The sequence below is a fragment of the Macaca thibetana genome, chromosome 11, assembly GCF_024542745.1.
Source record: "Macaca thibetana thibetana isolate TM-01 chromosome 11, ASM2454274v1, whole genome shotgun sequence".
Lineage (NCBI taxonomy): Eukaryota > Metazoa > Chordata > Mammalia > Primates > Cercopithecidae > Macaca > Macaca thibetana.
The window spans coordinates 16,100,696-16,125,143 of record NC_065588.1 but is presented as its reverse complement, the minus strand read 5'-3'; the positions used below and the strand labels follow the sequence as shown (position 1 = coordinate 16,125,143).

The window sequence follows — 24,448 nt, the reverse complement described above, 5'->3', positions numbered from 1 at the left end:
AGATAATAAATTTTTGTTGCCTTAAGGTACATATTTGTGGTCACTTGTTATAGCAGCAGCAGGAAACCAATACACAAAGGACTGTACCTGTACAGGGTCATTAGACTTTTATGAAACCTAAGTAGAAATTCCCTTGGTTCATAAATAACAAGCAACTTCATGATTCCAATCTGATGACACAAAACTTTATTGAGGGTAAATCAGACTCTGATTAGTCTGAGCAACTGCTGGTACAATGACAACACTGCTGCAATCCAGAGGTTCAGGCATGTAATAAGCTGACACAAAAATACTACCACTCTATGAAAGCCTATGTGGATCACCAGTTGGCTCCCCTGTATTTCTCTTGGCCATCACAGGCTGTCACAGCCTACAGTGCTTTCTTCTGGTTATCACAAATCCTCAAAAATTAATCTTATTCTTTGGTTGACTCATACTGCTTTTAAGAAAAGTTATCAAGGGTCACTCACAAGACTGATCAGGAGAAAAAGGAAGTTGGCAAAGATGTTATTTATTCATCTCAAGTATTTCCAACTTACTCATTTAATATGCCCTCTGTATTTTAAAAAATAAATTACAAGTCTAAACTCAGTTGATCCAATTTATTAGAAGGTTTTAAAAGGGCTTTCTGAATGCCACCCAAATTTAATTTAAAGAATGAGGTAAAATTCCACACTTCTTAAACCACTGCAGGTCTATAGTAATCCCATTTTTATAAAATCCATTCTATCTATCTGTATATACATACAGAGATGCCCTAACATGTATTAACGGTCATTCGATTTTAATAGTTTTTTGACGAGTGGTAGGATTTTAAGTGATCTTTCAGCTTACTGCTAAAATTTCAGTTGATTTTTTTTCCTATAACTAGCATGTATTCTTTAAATAATCATTTAAAAAGGCATGTCAAGCACTTCTATCCAATCTGGGAATAGAGGAGGTAAATGAAACACTAGTAAAGGATTTAAGAATTTCAAAAATTCAGTACAAGTAACTGAATCTCAATATTATAAAGTAATGTTTACTACAGATTAATCAGCATATCTTTTGCTATGATTATGATACAGAAAAACTTTCTGGCTATTTCCACTTATAAAACTCAAATTAGTAGTTTTTCCCCAAAAAAAAACAAACATTGTTTTGTTTTAGAGGCATTTTATTTAGACAACTAAAAACAATTAGATGTTCAGAAGCAGTGTACAATGAAAGAGAAATCAAACCAGTTACTTTATCATGTACTCCCTCTTCCTTACAACTGAAGCAAAAAAAAAAAAGGGCATTCTGCTTTAAGGAAAAAGATCAGAAAAATAAGCCAATATATTTTTCTTCTCCATAATAACATAAACGGCTACAAGAACCCTAATTGTAATAATAGAAATTGGATGTTGGCTTGTATATATTCATTAAAAAGATAACAGGCCACTGTACTATAAGAGGATAACTCCACCTCCCTTTATCTGACACTCCTGAGTTTTCACTTACAGGTAACACCAAGTTAGTCAGTTGTTCCAGCACTGGAGATAATTCATTTTCCTCATTATTTACTGCTGTTTCTGCCTTAAGCAGAGAGTAACTCTGGAAGGCTGATGCTTTTCTCTGCTTGCTCGTTTTAGTCAGTTGTATACTAACTGTGGCATATGATTGACGCTCAGGCCTTAACATCAGGAGCTGAAGGATAGATGCAATCTGAATTCTCTGAAGCAATTTCTTCTGTAAGTTAAAAAAAAAAAAAAAAGTCGCATTAGTCAACTTAATAAAAAAAAGAAGCAAATCTACATTTCCGTGTAATGAAGGAATAAAAAAGTGTGTGTAAAGCATACTCTGGTAAGGGGAAGAAGAGAACAACTGCACATGCCACTAACAACTAGACTCATGTCATTGAAAAGGCAAAGAAAGAGTTCATGTGTTTTATCCACTAGACTCTCTTACACCATAACTCAACCTCGAAGGGTCCCTTTCTGGCCTAAATTTTCAGACTCCAACTATCTAATAAACCCTGAATTTGGCCGGGCGCGGTGGCTCAAGCCTGTAATCCCAGCACTTTGGGAGGCCGAGATGGGCGGATCACGAGGTCAGGAGATCGAGACCATCCTGGCTAACACGGTGAAACCCCGTCTCCACTAAGAAATACAAAAAATAGCCGGGCGAGGTGGCAGCGCCTGTAGTCCCAGCTACTCGGGAGGCTGAGGCCGGAGAATGGCGTGAACCCGGGAGGCGGAGCTTGCAGTGAGCTGAGATCTGGCCACTGCACTCCAGCCTGGGCTACAGAGCGAGACTCCGTCTCAAAAAAAAAAAAAAAAAAAAAAAACCCTGAATTAAAGTCATGTCTTTGAAGGACCTGGTCCTCCCTTTTAGTGATGCAAATCCTAACATTTAGTGCTATTTGAAGCAAAACATTAACCATCAACATTAAGTTTCAGCAAGAAGGTGCTTAGCAATAAAAAATTTAAGGAAAACTCTAATTGGGTAAACACCTTCCCAATCTCCCCCAAAATCATCACACCCAGTTCCTCATGGCAGCAATCTGAATTCTTCCTTATGATACCCCCACTCATCAATCTCACAATTCTAACAAGTCTAAAAGACTCTCAACTGCATCTACCTTTTTCTGTTCTCATTGCAATACCCTTATTAAAAAATACATGATAGGCTGGGCACAGTGGCTCATGCCTGTAATCCCAGCACTTTGGGAGGCCGAGGTGGGCAGATCATGAGGTCAGGAGTTCAAGACCAACATGGTGAAACTCCATCTCCACTAAAAATACAAAAATTAGCCAGGCGTGGTAGTGCACCTGTAATTCCAACTACTCAGGAGGCTTAAGCAGGAAAATCGCTTGAAACCAGAGGCGGAGGCTGCAGTGAGCTGAGATCGTGCCACTGCACTCCAGCCTGGGTGACAGAGCGAGACTCCATCTCAAAACAAAACAAAACCTACAGGATCACTCATCTAGACTACAATGCCCCCTAACTGGTCTATGTTCACTCTTGTTCCCAAGCCAATTCTCTGTACGTGCCACAGCCAAGGCAACTTTTTTTTTTTTTTTGAGACAGTCTCTCTCTGTTACCCAGGCTGGAGTGCAGTGGCACAATCTCCGCTCCCTGCAACTTCCACCTCCTGGGTTCAAGCTATTCTCCTGTTTCAGCCTCCTAAATAGCTGGAATTATAGGTATCCGCCACCATGACCGGCTAGTTTTTGTATTTTTAGGAAAGACAGGGTTTCACCATGTTGGCCAGGCTGGTCTCGACCTCCCAAGGCAATCTTTTAAATTCCTCTTCTTAAAATTCAAAGGTTTCTCATTGCTCTTAGTATAAAATTCTCCAAGTCCTAATACAGCAAATGAGGCCCTCAAATGATCTAGCTTCTCCAGCTTCACTCTGCCTTTGCTGTTTAACCTGGAGGCAGGGAGAAGTTCTTTTAGTTCCTCATATGCTATGCTCCTTTTTGGTTCTGAACTTTTAGTTAACATAGTTTTCCTGCTATGAACTTTTCCATCCTGTCCCTACCAATAGCCCTTCTCATGACCTCATCTAAATCACTTCTGCTCATCCTTAGGTCCCAGTTTAAATGTCACTTCTCAAGGAAGCATTTTTAAATCCCCCTTACAATAATTTGTTTGTTTTGGCATGTCTCCTAAGTTAGACTCCAAGCTCTGAAAGAGTAACCACATCAGTCATGTCCACACTACATTTCTGCACATATTACTACTATGCAGTAGGTATTTAAATATTTAGCTTATAAATATGTATATATACATGCACAAATAAAGTTTCCATTATTTAAATATGTTCATATTTAATACATTTCTTCTGCCAATGAGTAAAACTTCTGTTACAGTTCAATTTTAAATCCCCTAGGACTCTTACAAAAGTTCTTAGCATTTACCTATCTCCTCTTCTGTTGTCTCTGGAAAACCAATCTTTGGCTTTGCCAGCTCACCACTATCTTCTTCTGTAAAAAGAAAAGCAATGATGATTATATGAATTACACTATTACAAGTAATTTCTAGTGTTCAAAAAGCAAGAAGAGCAAGATAAGACTATTCCAAGAAATCGCTACAAAATATAATAAAAACAACTCATTTTTAAATAATTGTGATTCTAAAATAGTATGTCTTTCTTCGAAATTACTTTAAGGTTCACACTGCAACTACTTAGGGATTAGTAACTAGATATTTTTTATTAAGAACATGTCTACCTTTATTGGTGTGGATCAGTGAGTAATACTATTCAGAGATTAGATACATTTACTTGTCTTCATATTGCCTTCCAGCAAATTTTGAATTAGATATATTCCAGCCACAAAATGTGCTAGTATAAAAATTTAGGAACAGACTAGATTGTACAACAAAATTTATTTTATTTTTTTTGAGACCAAGTCTCATTCTGTCACCCAGGCTGGAGTGCAGTGGCGAGATCTCAGCTCAATGCATGCCTCCTGGGTTCATGCGATTCTCGTGCCTCAGCCTCCTGAGTAGCTGGGATTACAGGCACACGCCACCACACCCAGCTAATTTTTGTATTTTTAGTAGAGATGGGGTTTCACCATGTTGGCCAGGCTGGTCTTGAACTCCTGACCTCGTGATCCGCCCGCCTCAGCCTCCAAAAGTGCTGGGATTACAGGCGTGAGCCACCACACCCAGTCATACAAAAAAAAAAATTTAAACAAACAAAGGAACATGAACCTTTCTCTGGCCAATTCATAATCCTGGGCTTCTCTCTGCTTAAACCATAACATATAATTTAAAATTTATAGAAGACAAAAACCCTGAAATAAAATTAATGATGAAAAATGACACAAAATCATGCATTTTAAAAATGTTATTACTCTGAATAAAAATTCTTACCAGGAAGCACACATTTCCAAAGGCCATACGTCTTTCCTACCACAGTTTGCCATAGTCTCAATGTTCCATCTTCTGAACCACTGGCATAGAGTTCTCCATCAGGACTAAATCTTACACAATGAATAGGACCGAAGTGTCCCTTGTAGGATTCTGAAAAAGAAGAGGGCTATTAGATAATTTTAACTATTAGGTTAAATATTGATATGCTGAAAAAAAAATACTGTGTTACTGGGGAGATGAAAAATTCTTAAGGCAAACATTAAAAACTGTACTTAATTTCTCATCACAAAAGTGGTATATCATTGACCCTTTCTCTGTAAGATTACTCCTTTCCAAATCTAGCACACATTCTAGTTTTGGATTGTCCCGCTAAAAAAGCAAATGAGGCTTCATGTTTCATTAAGGATGGAGAAAAAGAGGTAAATGAAAACCCCATTAATTCTATAGAAAGCAGATTTAAAGTCTTATCAGTTCAACCTCCAATTTCCACATCTTAAAACTCACTGCGGCCGGGCGCGGTGGCTCACACCTGTAATCCCAGCACTTTGGGAAGCCGAGGCGGGCAGATCACGAGGTAAGGAGATCGAGACCATCCTGGCTAACATGGTGAAACCCCATCTCTACCAAAAATACAAAAAATTAGCCGGGCATGGTGGCGGGCGCCTGTAGTCCCAGCTACTCAGGAGGCTGAGGCAGGAGAATGGCGTGAACCTGGGAGGCGGAGCTTCCAGTGAGCCGAGATCACGCCACTGAACTCCAGCCTGGGGGACAGCAAGACTCCATCTCAAAAACAAAACAAAACAAAACAAAAAAAACACCTCACTGCCTATTTCTCAGGGAACCAATTTTTATTATGACTACAGAGAGCCACCAGGTGGAGCTCTTTTACACACTTTGCCTCTTAATTTCCTACAGTCCACTAATTATTCTGTCACACAGAAAGGCTGAGATACAGGATCAACAATGATCCATAAATATTTTAATCTATGGAACCTAACAAGAAAATGTACAGATTAGGCACATTGTTATATTCAAGTAGTGCCTTTATGTATGAACCTTTCTCATCTACTTTCTAATGCCTCATCACCTTACTAGTTCTCAAAGTCCTTTACTAGACCAATGTTCCTATTCTGTCTCCCATCTGTGTCCAATCAGAGAATAGAAAAGTTGTAAGAGTACAAAGAACACAAGGTTTTGGAAAGAGAAAGTCTGGGCAGGTCTGGTATTCACTGTGACTTCAGATCTTAGGCAAATAATTCAGTTCTCTCATCTTGAAAAAGAATAAAATATGAAACCAAAAACATTCTAAAACTTTGAAAACTGGCACTAAAGTAACAGAAAAGAGTATCTTATTTATGTTACTTCTATTCAAGCAATAAAAGTTGAACCATAAGCAATTAAAATAGATTCTGCATGGTCCATCACCAAGGTTCCATTTGTGCAACCCAGACGTATCAATGTTCCCCAAGAAACAAAACTGTAAAATTGTCTTTTGTTCTTTGGGTGTAATCTAGCAAGCTTTGTTCTTTGATTGGTAAAGCAGGGCAGCTAGAAACAGACAAGAACAAGAAGAGACAGCTTATAGATAAAAATATGTATTTATAAAAACTAAATATATTTTTGAACTAAAAGCAAAAACTATTTGGGAAGGCTAAAAGTAGATACTGAGAACCACATGTACCTATGTGAAATACCTGGTCCATCAGATAAATATACATTAACTTCAAATTAATCCACATGCCTTCCCCTTCCCCTTACTAAGGACTGTTATCATGAAAATGAAAACAAAACTCAAACTCCAAAATCGAATAAATAAAAAGTCGATAAAAATAACTCCCCAATTCAGATTCCTAAAGGTGTCCCTGTAATATGCTATACTGGTTTTCCCCCACACACTGTTCTTTATGGAGTCTCAGGGATTCCTAAGTTGGCAACAAGGAAGATGGGCCAAGTAGATGGGGTTACACACCCACAGCATACTTCAGAAAGAATGGATCTCCTTTCATCTGTTTAACATACGACTTTGACATAAGATTCCCCCCTTCCTCCCAGCCAATAAAGCCTAAAACTCACTGTACGGTAATACATTAGGATAATGATGTACTTCAGTTAAAAGGTCAAATTTTTGCATACTTTGTTTACAGATCTAAAAAAAAATCTAACCCAAATGATTAAAACTCCTTTACTTTTTCACTTGTAAGCACCAAGCTTAAGTTAGCTGAAAAATTTGCTTTCAACATGTTATATAAATGAGGTGTTAATTACTGGGACTTAACATATGATAAAGGTAACCACATCACTGTAAGGGGACAACTCACCTAATTCTTCTCCACTATTATAATCATACTTATAAAGTTTAAAATCTTCACCACCTGCAACAAGAAATTCTTTCTCAGGATGAAGAGATGCAGAATTGATGGTTGCAGGAGCTTCAAAGGATTTAATTGGGTCCAAACTGAAAAAAAATTTAAGTAGTATTTACAAATCTTGAATATTATATAAATAACAAGTTACATTTGAACTGTTCTTAAACTCTGAAACCCAAGGAACAATTAAATACTCATTTACTCAAACATAAACACTGATGTAAAAAAGCTCTGTTAGCCAAAAAAAAAAAAAAAAAAAAAAAAAATTCAAACGGGTACTATGCCCAAGTGGAGTTCATCTCAGCAATACAAAGACATTTTGATAGAGGGATACCCAGTTTATGCAGTGGATGTCTTCCCGGAAATGCGTGTGTTCACTAATTAAAACAGTATGAATAATACATTGGGATTTTTGCTCTTAAATAAATTTCACCTGTATTGTTTCAATTTTCTTTTTTTTTTTTTTTTTTTTTTTGAGACGGAGTCTCGCTCTGTCGCCCAGGCTGGAGTGCAGTGGCGCGATCTCGGCTCACTGCAAGCTCCGCCTCCTGGGTTTACGCCATTCTCCTGCCTCAGCCTCCTGAGTAGCTGGGACTACAGGCGCCCGCCACCGCGCCCGGCTAATTTTTTGTATTTTTAGTAGAGACGGGGTTTCACCGTGGTCTCGATCTCCTGACCTTGTGATCCGCCCGCCTCGGCCTCCCAAAGTGCTGGGATTACAGGCGTGAGCCACCGCGCCCGGCTTGTTTCAATTTTCTACAAGCACATATTATCTTTGTAAATAGAAAAAGTTTTCACAGTAGGTAATTAATATAAAGGATTATTTATATATTATTATTAATTGGTTAGTTAAGCTCCTCAGTAAGATAAACTTTCAATGTCATAAAATATAAACTGCTAAAAACAGTTATTATTATAAGGCAGTAAAAGACTAACAAAATTTGGGGCTGTAGTTATATAATAAAAATCAATGCATAATAACAGCTTCATCTGAAAATTAATTACAGTTTAGACATTAGCTTTTTCAGTTTAACCCTAAAAATCATGAAAGGCCTCCAATACAAAACATGATATCCCAGCTCCTAAATACTTCCCATCATCATATACTTTAAAGCATGATAATTAAAGTTAGTCATGACTTATGCAGGATCACTACATAGCAACTTGCTAGCTCTAATGCTAGAACATTCAATGGGTCAGAAAATTTCTGCCACCAACATGGGATTTGCCTAACTGCAGGAGTGAGTGAAGAGCATTAATATACTAATTGATAGCTCCAGGAAATAGTATTCTATTATCAGTTTATTGTATGTGTATTAACTCCTTGACAGTCTTAATTGCTCTCCTCCAATTTTACTGCCTTTTCTTTCTCCCAGTTTAGTGAAGTTTGACTCTGCAAGTAGCCCTTTAGACACAAGGTTAAGACACTGGTCAAATATCAATCAAAGTGTAATGTGGTATAATCTTTATGGAAATCAATTAAGTGTCATGTACAACTAAGAATTTTAAACTCATTTCTACCCTTTGAACTGACAATTCTACTTACAGGATCCTATCTACTGTAAAGAAACACTCAGAGATGTACCAGATCATTCACCATGATGCTAAAATAGGGAAACTAACCCATAATTTAGTACAACCTATAATGCAATATAGTGTATCAAGTAAAAACGTTTTCAAATGGCTAATATTTTTAAATAAATCAAAATGATACTCATTATGGTCCTAATAATTAAAGAAAAAAACACAAATACTGTACACCCACATATATAACATAGAGAAATGGACTAGCAAAAAATATAACTACCATTAACACTCTTGCACCTATGGTTATAATATTATAGGTACATTTTTTTTCAATTATGTTATATATTCCAGTCTTTCTACAAGAGTATTTACTACATTTACAGTCGCAAAATTCACATCTGTTTAAAAAAATCATTTAGGAATAGAAATAAGATTATTCCTTCCCTAAAATTTTAAGGTGAAAATAAATAGTAGAATCAAGATCACACTGTTTTTTTGTTTTTTTGTTTGAGAAAGACTCTGCTCTGTTACCCAGGCTAGAATGCAGTGGTGCGACCTCAGCTCACTACAACCTCCACCTCCTGTGCTTAAGCAATTCTCCTGCCTCAGCCTCCCAAATAGCTGGGACTACAGAAAAGCTAATTTTTCTTCTTTTTGTATTTTTATTTTAGAGACGGGGTTTCACCACGTTGGCCAGGCTGGTCTCGAACCCCTGACCTCAAGTGATCCGCCCACCTCAGCCTCCCAAGGTGCTGGGATAACAGACGTGAGCCACCACGCCCAGCCCGCAATGGTTTTATCTAGTAAAAAAACATAAATTACATTACCAATCCGGCAGTTTTTGCTTTTTCTTTTTTTTTTTTTTTTCTTTTTCAGAGGATGTTTTGCTCTGTCATCCAGACTGGAGTGCAGTGTCAGGATCACAGCACAATGCAGCCTCAACCTCCCAGGCTCCAGCAACTCTCTCACCTCAGCTTCCCAAGCAGCTGGACTATAGGCATGTGCCACCACGACCAGCTAATTTTATTTTTTGTAGAGATGGGGGTCTCACTGTGTTGTCCAGGTTGGTCTCAAGCCATCCTCCCACCTCAGCCTCCTAAAGTGCTGCGATTTATAGGCATTAGCCACCATTCCTGGCCTCTTTATTTTTTAAAAAAAAGTAAATATCTTTCCATTTTTAAGTAGCCAAATTGTCTTTTGTTACCTAAAACAGAAAATGAAAGTATTTCTTGGACATACCTTACTGCACTATGAAAAGCAATAGATCGTCCATAAGTTATAACCAAAATCTCTCCCTCAGGAATATATTCCATACTACTAACAGACATATTAAAATTTAGAGATTTTACTTCTGTCATGGTAGCATGATCCCAAAGTCTGCAAAATAAAGATAAAAATATGATGATGTTTACTCATGTCAGAAAAAAGCTTATAAATTCTAATTACATCTGCAGATTAGCCAAAGAAAGAACAATCACAATTACAGAAAAACAACATTCATTCCAAGTCACAATTACAGATGATAAAAAGAAATTCTGGGTTTCTATATACAATGTCAAATTATGCATGACAACAGCTTGTAAGTAAAATCAACTTTAATACCTACATATACTTCCCAATTTGGCAAAACTACATAAGACAAGTTCGAATCTAGTCAATTTCAGCACTGCTATAAATAGTGGTTCCTACACTCTGTTTTTGTGAATCTAGCAATAGCTACACATCTTTCCAAAGAAATATACATCAGGTGTCAGCAAACAAGATTTTTGTATAGAATTTCAGAGGCTTCATGGACCCTCCCTTTAACCTGCCCACAGACCCAGGTTAAGAACACCTGCTTATAAGAGATCAGGTTTTAATTTTCTTCTGAATTTTGCTGTCTGTATATACAAGGTGAGCATCCCTTATAGAAAATACTTGCGACCAGAAAGAAGTTGGATTTCAAACTTTTTCGGATTTTGGAATATTTGCATCAGACACTTACCGATTGAGAATCCCTAACCTGAAAACAGAAAATTCAAAATGCTCTAATGAGCATTTCCTTTAAGCATCAAGTCAGCACTCAAAGTCTCAGATTTCAGAGCGTTTCAAATTTCAGATTTTCAGGTTAGGGATACTTGACCTGTAATAGTAAATAGCTCCAGATAAATGTGACCTGGGTGCAACTTAAATTTTAATGTTCAGAACATTTTTTGCACATAATATTAAATGTATTTAAAATACAAGCTCTAAGGTAAAATATTTTTCAAATTTTAAGTTTGTTTTTTGTTTTTGAGACAGTCTAGCTCTGTCACCCAGGCTAGAGTGCAATGGCGCAATTTCGACTCTCAGCAACCTCTGTCTCCCAGATTCAAGTGATTCTCCTGCCTCAGCCTCCCGAGTAGCTGGGATTACAGGTGTGTGCCAGCACACCTGGCTAAGTTTTGTAATTTTCATAGAGACAGTGTTTTGTCATGTTGGCCAGGCTGGTCTAGTACTCCTGACCTCAAATGATCCATCCACCTCACCTCCCAAAGTGCTGGGATTACAGGCATGAGCCACCATGCCCAGCCTCAAATTGTAAATTATTTAAAAAAAAGTACTTACCGAACAGTTTTGTCATCAGCAGAAAGAATCTGTTTATCCTCACTGCACCACAGAGCTTTTTTTATACCAGAAGTGTGACCACTAATTTCCTTAGGTTCTTGAGATAAAACAATTAAAAGTACATTTGTTAATACATGATTTTTTTAACTGAACAATATTGAAACTATTATATATTTTAAAAAACACACATTTTAAATTAGACTGCAACTTTTCAAAGCCCAGCCCAATTCAAACCTGATATTTATACAGAATACAGTTAGTTTTTCCATACTGGAACACAAATTTACCTGCATGACAGGGACCCAAGGAACTACTATGCTTGCTATATGTAGCTGAGTGAATGCACCACTCACTCCCTCTAGGCTAAATTTCTGCACAACTGATAATATTCAAAAGCATTATTGTATCGCCATGAAATAAAATAATATTTAATGTGGCATAATTTAATAAGAACATGGACCTAGGAACAAGATAGTTGAAACTGATTCTAGTACTATGGCTAACTCTGGGACCTTCATCCAAGCAGCTATTGATAGTAACTAATAGGAAGTAAGAGTTAGAAGGAAAAAGGGAAACAGAAAGTGGGACAGCAATTCCCAAGAATGTTTCTACACTGTGAGGAAAACATTAAAAAAAAAAAAAAAAAAAGGAAGGGAGCTTAAATCTGTAGGAGATTATCCTTTCAAAGGACTTCAAAAAACCCTCACTGCTTTCTCTAGGGGCAAAAGCAGACACTGGAGGCAATGCCATTCAACACTATTTTCACCTTTGGGCATGTTACTTAAGTTTTTAACTTTATTTCCTTATCTGTAAAATGAGATAACAATGGTTACAAATGAGAATAGTGCTTAACAGATAACCTGATACACAGTAAAACCTCACTAAGTTGCTATCATTTCTGCTGCCAGCACAGCGAGAAAGAGCAACTTTCATAAAACAGCTTTGGGAAAGGCAGAGTATGAAAAATGTCCACCCAATCCCTGAACTACCTTGCTTTGACCCAATCCCTGAACTACCTTGCTTTGACCCAATCCCTGAACTACCTTGCTTTGCTGAATGAGTTGACAGATTAAGTGAGGTCAGAGTCCTTTCCTATGCTTTGGCATAAATTTATCAAAAAAGAAAGCAGAAAAAAAACCCTACATGCAACGGAGAATAAAAAAATCTGTAAATGGGCTTTGTTTCCTCACCTTAAAAATGTTTTCGTAACAAACTACCCTAACACTAAAACGTAAAATATTTTAAAAAGCTCTCAGAAATGGAAGGTATCTCAAGAGAACAACTGCTTAATTTCCAATGCGGTTCTGACTCTTATTACTCTTTTCAATGTTATAGATTTATGACTACATAAATGCCCACATAGTAAAATTTCAAAGATACCAAACATATAATAAAACAAAATTATGTTTGTCATGTTTTGGTAGCTAAGTGTATATATATGGTGAGGGCAATGATTAAAATATTATAAAATAAAGTATGTAGAGTGGGGAAGACACCTATAACTTCTGTAAAATGAGAGAATGCATAAAGGATTTCACCACCAAAATGTTAAAAAGTACACACCATAAAACCGCCTTAACAAAATTTAAAAGCAAATGATAAATTGGAATTCAATAAAGAATCTTTAAAAACCAGTAAGAAAAACAAGAACACAACAGATAAATGGGCCACGGGTAGACAGGCAATTATTTCATGAAAAAGGAAATACGTTAAAATGGTATTCAACAGCATTTTAATCTCATGAATTTTCGCATTAATACAACAGAATTATTTTCTTAAATTGACAAAGATAAAGTTAATTATCAGTGTTCACTAGAACATGTTGGGTATAGATACATATATATACCTATACTTTGTTGGAAGACACTTTGGTACTATCTATCAGTGGCTTCCAACAATTCATTTTTTTTTTTTTCTTTTTGAGAAGGAGTTTCGCTGTTGTCCCCCAGGCTGGAATGCAATGGCACAATCTTGGCTCACTGCAACCACTACCTCCCAGGTTCAAGCGATTCTCCTACCTCACCCTCCTGAGTACCTGGGAATTACAGGCGCCTACTACCATGCCCATGCCCAGCTAATTTTTTGTACTTTTAGTAGAGATGGGGTTTCACCATGTTGGCCAGGCTGGTATCAAACTCCTGACCTCAGGTGATCCGCTCACCTTGGCCTCCCAAAGTGCTGGGATTACAGGTGTGAGCCACTGCACCCGGCCACCTTCCAGCAATTCTACTTCTCTTTGTCCCACCAATTCTACTTTGCTTAGTTATCTTAAGGAAATCATTGTGAAAATATCTGCAACTACAAGGATGTTTAGCATAATACTGCTTTTAACATTTAAAATTTGTAGATAGCCCAAACAGGCCAAAACAGGAAACTAGTTAATTCACTTATGATATATCCACAGGATGGAAAACCAGAAAGTCATTACAAAGAGTTCACAGACTATTTAGTGACATGAAAAAACTGTAATTGCAGATTTTTAAAAATTCTTTCAAATAGCTAATATATTTACATGGTTCAAAAATCTAAGCAGTATGTGCACACAACTGAGAATTCCCACCATCACCACCTTCTATAAATAACCACTCTTTCTTACCAAAAAATAGTAACACTGTTCTACAGTGTTTTAAAACTTAATATAATGATAAAATTTTTTGCCATAATAAATTTTCAATTTGGGAGGTTATACAATAGCAACGTGGCAGATAAACTGTTTTTTTTTTTTAAACTGCAGGATAAAAAAGACCGAAAGTTTATAAACCAAAAACGGGTGAATTATGTTTTAATTTTCTTCTTTGTGACTAATTTTTTTTTTTTTTGAGATGGCATTTCACTCTTGTTGCCCAGGCTGGAGTGCAGTGGCGTGATCTTGGCTCATTGCAACCTGTACCTCCCGGGTTCAAGCAATTCTCCTGCCTCAGCCTCCTGAGTAGCTGGGATTACAAGCGCCCACCACCACACCTGGCTAATTTTTGTATTTTTAGTAGAGACGGGGTTTTGACAAATTGGCCAGGCTGGTCTCAAACTCCTGAACTCAAGTGATCCACCTGCCTCAGCCTCCCAAAGTGCTGGGATTACAGGCGTGTGCCACCGTGCCCGGTCATGACTATCTTTATTTTCCAAATTTGAGTACTGAGCATGAAATCCTTTAATCAGTTATTTAAATTTAAAAAAAGTAAAACTACAAGCTGATGTTTAAATTATGCTTACCGGCTTCGGGTTTGTTCAAGTCATATATGCGTAACAGTTTATCCTGCCCCCCGGTTAACAAATAATTACTATCCTGAAAACACAAAATGTGAATAGGTTAACCATTTTAATAGTTATTTCTCTTTCAAACTTCAACACCAAATAAAATCAAAATCTAGCTCACAGACATCACAAAGAGATGCAAGACATAACCAATTACTTCTGAGAAGATACTGTGGAACAGCTGCCCTCTCATAACTACCAAGCCTTGTGAGCTTTCCAGTTCAAAAGCGTTACATTACGCTACATATACATGAACTCTCCCATTCTCCCCTGATCCTACTCCTCTCCCTTGTGAGAGGCCCTTTTCTGATTATCTGAAATTTATCTTCTCACTTCTATTAGTAGGTGAGAAAGGTTACTTGAGCTTTTCAGATGTTTTTTGCTTGTTGAAGGACTGGTACTTGTTCCACGGTATCTTAAAAGCTTGACAGGATTAACCATGAAACAAATTCATAGAGCTTAATATACAATCAAATTAAATATGAACCAAGACATAACAAATATTCCACACAAAATATATCAATCAAATATACACACCAATCAAATATAAAAGCATTGTCACACTATATAATAGCAACTTAACTTGCTAAAATAAATTCAATTTTCTGATACCTGCGTGAAATCCACAGTCTTGACAATGTGTTTATGAGCCAGGGTCATCAATTCATCTCCTGAGACAGCATCCCACACTTTGCTAAAAGTAAAAAAGGAAAAATTAGTACGATAAATATTACCCAATAAATTAAAAGGATAAATACAATTATAATATTGATGAGTACCAAATAAGTTAGATATGTGAAATGTTACATAAATGTATTATAAATCTCCTTTATCTCTAATATGCCTCACAGACTTCATTTGATAAAATATTTAAATAAGCTTAAAGGAAAAGAAATTTCTTTGTAAAAACTTTATAACCAATCTAATTTTCTTTGACAGTGGAAAAGATATGAACAATTTAAGAAAGATTCATGAACCAACCCATCCTACTTACTTTTATTTTAGTTGATAGCCATAATATCCCTTTAGCAAGACAGTCACACATTTTAACCAATTTTTAGTTTCACCATGCCAATTTTTTCTCTATTCTCCACTCAGATGCACAACAACAATAACAAAAAAAAAAACAGAAATCCTTAAAAATTTTACAGGGGAATGAAAAGCCTTAAATACAGGTTAAATAAAATTTTAAATTAAGATAGTGGAGAGACAATGTCCACTTCATCTCTTCTTCAAAGCTGACTTAAATTTTCAAACTCTAGTACAGTTAACTTCCCCCAACTATCAGCCTTTGATTATATAATGCTAACATTGAGAATTTTAATCTTTACATTGTTTTTTCTGTACTACCCCACCCCAAAATACAAGTTGGTTGTAGGTATACATACATATATATGTGTGTATATTCCAAGCGGGTAATAGTTGAACAATACAAAATTACTCTAAAAGGGTTCCCCGAAATAAAAAAGCTTAAGGAAGGGGGGAAAAAAGTTGATTTTAGATCAGAACAGGTCAGTGAAAAATAAACAAGAAAATTTTGCAGACAGGGAAAAGAATTGCTAAGAGTGAAGAAGCTATGTTCCATAGAGATTTCCATTTTAATGCAACTGATACTTATTTTCGGGAACACAGTGGGCAATGAAATGGTAGAGGGAAAAAAATCAGAGAAAAGCGAGATATATCTTTTCTTTTGTTTATCCAATAAATACATAATATTTTAAATATATATCATTCTATACTTAGTGCTAAGGCACAAATGGGAGACAAAAAATACCCCACAGTAGGTTCTTGCCCTAGTAGAGCTTTAGCTGAGGAGAAAAACATGCATTAAATTACACATTTAAGAAATATAATTAAAAGACATATATGTGGCTATAAAAACTCAGAAAAACAGCACTTAGATATTGTCCAGAAAATCTATGTAACAGAGCTAGTCATCGGAAGAAGCAAAGAGATATCAGGGGAAAAACAAGGGAAGGCTATTCTAGATAAACATTAATAGCATCTGCAATGTGGTTAATAAATATGAAAGACCATCTAATAGGAATGCTTATGATACACTACCACAGCTTGCAACATTTAATAATGTGGGTCATACGAGTGGCTCCGAGGCGGGCGGATCACAAGGTCAGGAGATCGAGACCACGGTGAAACCCCGTCTCTACTAAAAATACAAAAAATTAGCCGGGCGCGGTTGTGGGCGCCTGTAGTCCCAGCTACTCGGGAGGCTGAGGCAGGAGAATGGCGTGAACCCGGGAGGCGGAGCTTGCAGTGAGCCGAGATCGCGCCACTGCACTCCAGCCTGGGCTGGGCGACAGAGCGAGACTCCGTCTCAAAAAAAAAAAAAAAAAATATGTTCTGAAAGAAATAATGTCAACTATAAGTAGTCTTGCTACTAAACTCCCTAGTATTCATTTCTCTTTGCCCAGGAAACCTACTCCTCTCTCTCTCATTCCAGTGTAACTCTCTGGCCCCAGTCTACTTTCCCAACCTCATTTTATATTGTTTCTCTGAGTCTAGTCACATTAGATTATAAACCATTCCTCAAATAACTTATGTATTTTCTTCCAGGCTCCTATGTTCTTGTTCATATTATTCTCTTAAGTCTGTATTTTACATTCTTAGCTATTAAAGTTCAACTCACCTTTAGGGCTCATTTCAAATGCTATCTTTTCTTTAAACCTATTTATCCTCGACTCTAATAATTAACCATTCCTTTCTGTTCTCCTACAGAACTCCACTTATTACTGTGTTTAAATTTGCTTTGCTTTTTGTTTACATATATCCTTAATCACAGGCAAATGCATTTCATGGTTGTGATAAGAGTTCACAAGTATTAGAATGACAGAAGGCATCAAAAGTGAAGAAAACAACAAATGTATCTAAAATGACTATTCTAGTTATTCACAAGTCTCAAAAGAAATCTGGGCAATGTCCTTTGATATGCTAATTTCCAGTATATTAAATAATCTCCCATAAACTTAAAACCTCTCTTTTTTCTTTTTGAGACGGGGTCTTGGTATATAGTCCAAGCTATATTTGAACTCCTGGCCTCAAGATCTTTCCACTTCAGCCTCCTAAGTAGCTACAGGCTAATGCCAACATGCCAGCTCTAAAATCTTAAGATTCTGCTTAGACTGTGTCTATTCAAAGGTGAGGAAAGAGTTGGAGTGACCAAAGCAGGAATATTAACCAGAGAGGTAATGTGTCTGCAGTTTTTCCTCCTATTTAGAAATAGTACTAAAATAGACGCATGACACTTTCTGACATGGCATGTACTAACTCTGGCAGATTTCCAACATTCACAGTAAGAGCCCTAAAATGGATCTAATCTAAATGTTTCCTAAGGTATTATTCAATCTCCAGGGAAGAAACTGGCATATATTAGTTGGCCACAGGGCTCAAATCAAGACAGTAAAGCGCTATTAACCATATCCTTTCAGCAGCTAACCCTCCAACATTTATTTTCTTCACATCCCACGAAGTACTTGTCATCTCCTTCAACTACTGATACCTCTTATACCCCATTTTCTTGCAAATAATAATGCTGCCTGATACTTTTCATATCCTCAGAATGAACTTACCATAAGTCTCATAATAGGAGCTGCTTAACTTCCTTATTTAAACCTTCAACAAAACAGGCCAGTTTAAGATTTTTTTAAAAACTGCCTAAATACCTGAACATGTTGACCAAGTCATCTAGGAGATAATACCATTTTTGATTTATCAAGAACCTTATTAAAACTAAAATTAGGTATTTCTATTGGCTTTACAAGAAAGAAAGAGTGATACATTTTCATTACCTATAAATTCCTGGGCCCAGTCCCAGATCTACTTAAGCACTCTCGGGAGCACAGCACAGAATTATCTTTAGTTTGGCACTCTTCCCAAACAGATACAAAGAGGATGGTGTTGTAGGGACACTGTACTCAACGCTGGACTCAACTGCCCAAATTACTCCAAGATAACATTCTACACTAGTCCACAGACCTATTCTGCCAAATTTCTCCACTAGAAACAGGACCAAAATCCACTTCTAGATGACCACACCAGAAATGAGTTTTCCAAGAAACATAAGAATGGAGGGAAAAAAAAGATGTTTCTAAAAATGCTTTATACCAACTATGACTAATCAGGTAGGCTGTGGGGAGTAACTTCTTGGAGAGAACACACACACACACACACACACACACACACACACACGAAAACACGCTCCTACACCCCATAGACAAGACATAGAGGAAATGAGGGATAAATCTCAAGTAGCATTTATTGAGCACCTACTATGTGACAGAGATCATATTGGACTTCAGGGATATATGGTAGAGAAAGAGCTCTCTGTTCCTCCAATAATCTCATGGGTCTTAGTCCCATTTTACAGACACGAAAACTGACGTTTAAGAAACATCCTGCCATGGTGGGCAGATCGCTTGAGCCCAAGAGTTCAAGACCAACCTGGACAACATGGAGAAACCCGTCTCTACAAAAAACACAAAGATTAGCCAAGCACGGTAGTACACGCCTGTGTCACTACTCAGGAAGCTGAGGTTGGAGAACTGCTTGAGACTGGGAGGTAGAGGCTGCAGTGAGCTATGATCACGCCACTGCACTCTAGCCTAGGCACCTAAGACCCTGATTAAAAAATAATAATAATAATAACCCTATGATGATCAAACTGGAAATACACAACATAGTTTGCACATGAATGCAAGCCCACCTAGTGCCAATGCTTGTTACCATTTTCCACTCTAACACAGCACCTAAAGCCTTAACTGAGGGGGGAAAAAAAATCACAAAAATCTTCCTACTTGACATTTAAATCCATTCAACCTTCCTTACATGAGGCCAAATGGTTTCAAGGCTTTAGCCATATTAGTTTCAAAATAATATGTGATTTTGATCAAGTGCGGGTGGTAATAGTTTACATGGTAGCTATCATTGTTACTTTACATATGTAACACTTTCATAGATGTAATGGACTTCAGGCAATATTCTAAGTATTTGAAACATATTAACTTATTTAATATTCAAAACCAACCTATGAGGTAGGTACCACAACAGAAAAGAAATGGTTAAATAAAGTGCATGAGGCCACTAATTCAAATACAAGTCATCTGGCTCCAGTCTTCATGCTCTTAACACCAGTTGTAAACACAAGACATTGAGACTTGAAATGTTAAAAAAGCATAAAGACAACACTGTTTCAACAAACAAGAGCATACAGTCACGTATCCGCCACCACAATCAATCAGCCTTCATTTTCTCATTCTAAAATTGGTATGTTTAATTTACTTAAAAGGAAGGAGGCAGCACATTTACAATTCCTCCTTAGTGTGAGGTTGTTTAAAAAAAAAAAAAAAATCAAAGGCCAGCCACAGTGGCTCACACCTGTAATCCCAGCACTTTGGGAGGCCAAAATCACTTGAGGTCAGGAGTTCGAGACCAGCCTGGCCAACATGGCAAAACCCCATCTCTACTAAAAACACAAAAATTAGCCGGGCATGGTGGCGCGCACCTGTAGTCCCAGCCTCTCAGGAAGCTGAGGTGGGAGAATCACTTGAACCTCAGAGGTGGAAGTTGCAGTGAGCCGAAATTGTGCCACCGCACTCCAGCCTGGGCGACAGAGCAAGACTCTGTCTTTAAAAAAAAAAAAAAAAAAAACACCACTTGTACTCTCTAGCCCCTTAAATCTAATAAATTTGTGTATGCACAATAGCTCTTGATATTGCCTTCATCAGTTTAAACAATGAAGTGTCAAATTCCTAAGTTACAAATACCAAGTAGGAACTGGAGAAAACAAGATTTTTAATACATGATATATTCCCAAAAAGGCAACGAGGGCCACTGTAGGTCAGTTTAATAACATAATTAACAGCCAAAAGTCAGAACAGGTAAAGTATATTTCTGACAACAATAAGATTAGTATAATTAGATTGTAGGTTTATGGTGTGCAATGGGAGAGGATGATGTTGATGAACTAGGATGAAGCAAACTGTAAAGGGCCAACAATTGAAATGTGTCCTTTAGGTCAGCAATTCTACGACTGCATATCAGGAAAGAAAAGGAGGGAAGAAAAATAAAAAAAACGCCAATGATCAGTATGATCAGTACTCTATCCCTAAAGACCAGTCAAACCAGAATTTCTGTACCAGGCACAATAGTTCACCCCCACAACCCCAGCTCTTTGAGAGGCTGACGCATGGAGGCCAACAGTTTAAGACAGCCTGGGCAACATAGCTAGATACTGTCTATATACTAAAAAGTATTTTAAAAATTTTTCAATGTAGTAAAAAGTGTAAATATATATATGCATAGAGAGAGTAAAAAAGTAAAAAAAAAAAGTTTTAAAAATCCAAATTTCTGGGACACATACCATTTGAATATTTGAAAAGTTCTCCAGATATTCTAATGTATATCAAAGGTCATGAACTACTAAAATGGCAAAGGGAAGACAGCAAGATCATTAGGTAGAGAAGTGACATGATCAAATACATTTTTAGGAAGACAACTGGCAGCAATATGGAATATGAATAGGAGAAAAAGAAACTACTGAAAGTTAAAAATGATCCTCAACTAAGGCAGTGGCAGTTACTACATGGAGGAACATTGTAGTCAGGAGACATCCTGCTGGCACAATCAAAACAGATAATCTCGATGTAAGGGAAAATCAAGAATGCTTTAGATTTCAACCTTTAAAAACTTAGGAAATGAAGAGCAGTTGAGTTTTGCTTTGTTGTTGTTTTGTCTTTTTGTTTGTTTTTGACACAATGAGTTTTAGTGATGCCTACAGCCAGTTAACAAAAACTGGGATTGAAATAAAAACCTAGGGTCATCACTGTAGGTTATCACTAAGGAGTACACACAGAGCAGCATTCGTAAAGGAGATCAACATTCATTATCTGGAGCGTTTGTTAATGCAGATTCCTGAGTCTCAATCAAAATATAAGGAGTAAGTCATTTAGGCCTCTAAAAATTTTGAGAACCACTGAAGACAAAAGCAGCACACAGGACCACGATGGACCAGGATGGAATTTTGGTGAGATCAAACATCATGCGTTCTATATGGCAGCCAGCGAGTCAGAATTTTATGAATATCTGAGACTGAAGTTTTTGATTATTTCAGGACACAATCTACAGAGAACACCAAAGTTAGCCATCTTGGCTACACTTACGCTGTGAAATCTGCAGCTGCTGTAGCTGCTTTGGTGGCATCCTTATTCAGTGTTGCACCCCAAACAGCACCTTTATGACCCAAAAATGTTCCAATCCAGTCTCCTGTATCTCCCTGGCGTAGCATAGGTTTACCATCTAGAAAATATTTTTTAAAACATGTAATTTATAAGTTCGGATTAAAGTCTAAGATTCAAATGTAAATATACAATGATGTTCAATGACGAAGTGGAAAAATTGTTTCAGCTATTTAACTATCACCACCGATTGAAGTCACTACGGAATGTCCAGTAATAATTAACTGAAGAGCTGAACAGATCATTTTCCCTGAAAAGCATCTGTAATTTGCTGGGAATACTGATCTGCGTCGAAATAACTTAGATTTTAGTCTTATTTTGGACAAACATTGTAGCCTAAATCTGTTTCCCATTTGAAAAATGAGGCTAATACCACAAAGGAATACCCAGTGAGACAAGAGCGAACATCTTTGTAAGGTATTGCACGGCCTGGCCTAATTTCTCCTTTCCCCAAATCCTTGACAGCTATTTACAGTGTTGTCCCGAGAGTCTAGGCAAGTGCTGTCCAGCTCCTTCAAATATAGCAATAAAAATAAAATAAGGAGAGAGGTCTTAGTTGGGGGTAATAGTTTCTACATAAGCGTCCGGAGGCCTCTCGGCTCCAGCTGCGGATTCCCTAACACACTCCTTTCTCCACCGGACCAGTGTTGGCCCTCATCTCAGATGTTAATATCGCCCCCTCCCCGCTCACCACACCACAGCTCAGCACTGGAGAGTGCGGGTCCCAATCCCTTTCGGCCCAGTCCCAGCCGTCGGGGACCAGGATTGAGGCCTTGCTCACCTTTGCAAGCGCTGATTAAGAAATACCCATAAGGCGTGATGCCACTGAAGGCCAAATCAACCACGGGACGCGTGTGGCCAGAGCAGGTGAGCGGCGTCTGTCTCATTGCCATGGCGGCGGCGAACCCAGCGACCGGACTGGCGAGCTGAGGGTCGTCGTTGTCTTTTCTCTCTTCGGCTGCAGCGCCTCGGGCTCCTTCAGGCCCCCGCCCTGACACTAGGGCCGGGCTGGGCAACAGGAAAAGAAGGGCAATCCGGTGGCACCGAGGTTAGGAAGGGGTGAGGGAGGGGTCAGGGAGTCTGCTACCAGCAAGCAACAGTCGACGAGGGAGGGAAAGGGAGGGAGGGAGGAAAGTAGGGGATGGGGAGAAGCAGAGAACCGGCCCAGCCACGATTCACACCGTCCACACCGGTATCGGCAGGAAGTGACGACGTAAATGACGCAGAGCACCCGCCGGAAATGACGATTGGCGGGCGGGAGGGCGGGCTCGCTGGGCATAAGTGACTTGAAGACAAGAGCGAGAAGTGCAGAAAGACGCAGGCGCCAGTTCAGTGCCCTGAGGTAACTAACGCTGGCCCATGCCGGCTAAAGGAGGCGCTGTAGGCACCGGGATGGGGTCCCTCGCCCCGAGCTCTAGCGGGTCAGAACGCCTTCCCGGTCCGCGGCCGAGTTGAAATCCCTTCCCACTCCCGTAAGCCCAGGGGCCAGCGGCAGCAGTGTACCCGCCGAGCAGCCCTACTGAGGACTGTGCTCCGCCTCTGAATATCTAGACGGACACGAGCCATTCCCAGTGACGGCTCAAACCTGCGAACACTGTCTAGTAACGTTTTTTTGCAATTTGTCTTACTTAAAAACCATATACGGGCTTGGCGTGGTGGTGCCTGTGGTCCCACCTATTTGGAAGGCTGAGGTGGGAGGATACTGGAGCCAGAGAAGTCGAGGCCAGCCACAGTAAGCGGTGGTCGCGCCACTGCACTCCAGCCTGGACGACAGAGCGAGACCCTGTCTTAAAACAAAAAAACAAAAACAAAAAAAAATTCCCCAGCCATCTCTTCTGCTGTGTAAGTTTTCCTATGTTGCTAATGTTTTAGGCGTGGATACTATATAGTTTTAAATGCGATTAAATTCAAATTACTTTTTCCTTGGTGGACTTTGGAGAACTCTAGAGTTGTAGATCCCCAATATTTTTGATTAAATACTCTCATCAATAAAGTGAGCCTGCACTCATTTTTTAAGCGAATGAATGCTGAATTCTATCAAAAACTTTTACACGTCTTTTGATATGTATACATATGAGTGATAATTTGCAAATTACATACATGGACAAATTAAAAGAATATTTAAATATAAACTGTGATATTGTCTGCAGCAGGCAGCCCAGTGTGGCTCTGTGAAACAACCAGAGCTGTTAATTGTTCATACTGTTTACTAACCAGGAGAGGCCTTTTCTCTGGGCAAGTTCTTTATTGCTAGAATGTAAGCCCTATACAACAGAGATTTTTGTGTTTACTACTTCATCCCCAAGATCAAAACGTCTTGGCACATACCAATAAATATGTAATCAACATAAATGTCTGTGAATGTTTTCTTCATCTTTTTGCAGCAAACACCGTCTACAAGATTTGCGTCAAACAACGTGAAAACTTGAAATATGTCTCTATTCTTTTTCCTTAGTACTCTCGTCCATTCACTTACAGTAAAGCACTTACTATATACGTTTTTCATTTTATTTTGTTTGACTCCTCCTTTGTGTCAGCCTCTCCCTTTTGTCTCACACATACACACCACTCACACATTTATGAGCTCCTTAATGGCAATGGTTATGGCTTTGTCATTTGTACTCT

At 38.2% G+C, this 24,448-nt stretch overlaps 1 protein-coding gene across 1 annotated transcript; it reads right to left on the bottom strand.

Annotated features, from left to right (window-relative positions):
- Nucleotides 1–1,138: 1,138 nt before the first annotated feature.
- STRAP (serine/threonine kinase receptor associated protein) lies at nucleotides 1,139–23,065 on the bottom strand. Its single transcript, XM_050749482.1, has 10 exons — nucleotides 22,605–23,065; nucleotides 21,749–21,884; nucleotides 15,189–15,270; nucleotides 14,535–14,607; nucleotides 11,325–11,421; nucleotides 9,978–10,115; nucleotides 7,164–7,300; nucleotides 4,846–4,995; nucleotides 3,885–3,950; nucleotides 1,139–1,710 (listed from the first exon to the last, which is right to left on the bottom strand). Exons 1-10 carry the CDS (start codon nucleotides 22,714–22,716, stop codon nucleotides 1,649–1,651), a joined length of 1,053 nt encoding a protein of 350 aa, XP_050605439.1. The 5' UTR covers nucleotides 22,717–23,065; the 3' UTR covers nucleotides 1,139–1,648.
- Between the last annotated feature and the right edge of the window lie 1,383 nt (nucleotides 23,066–24,448).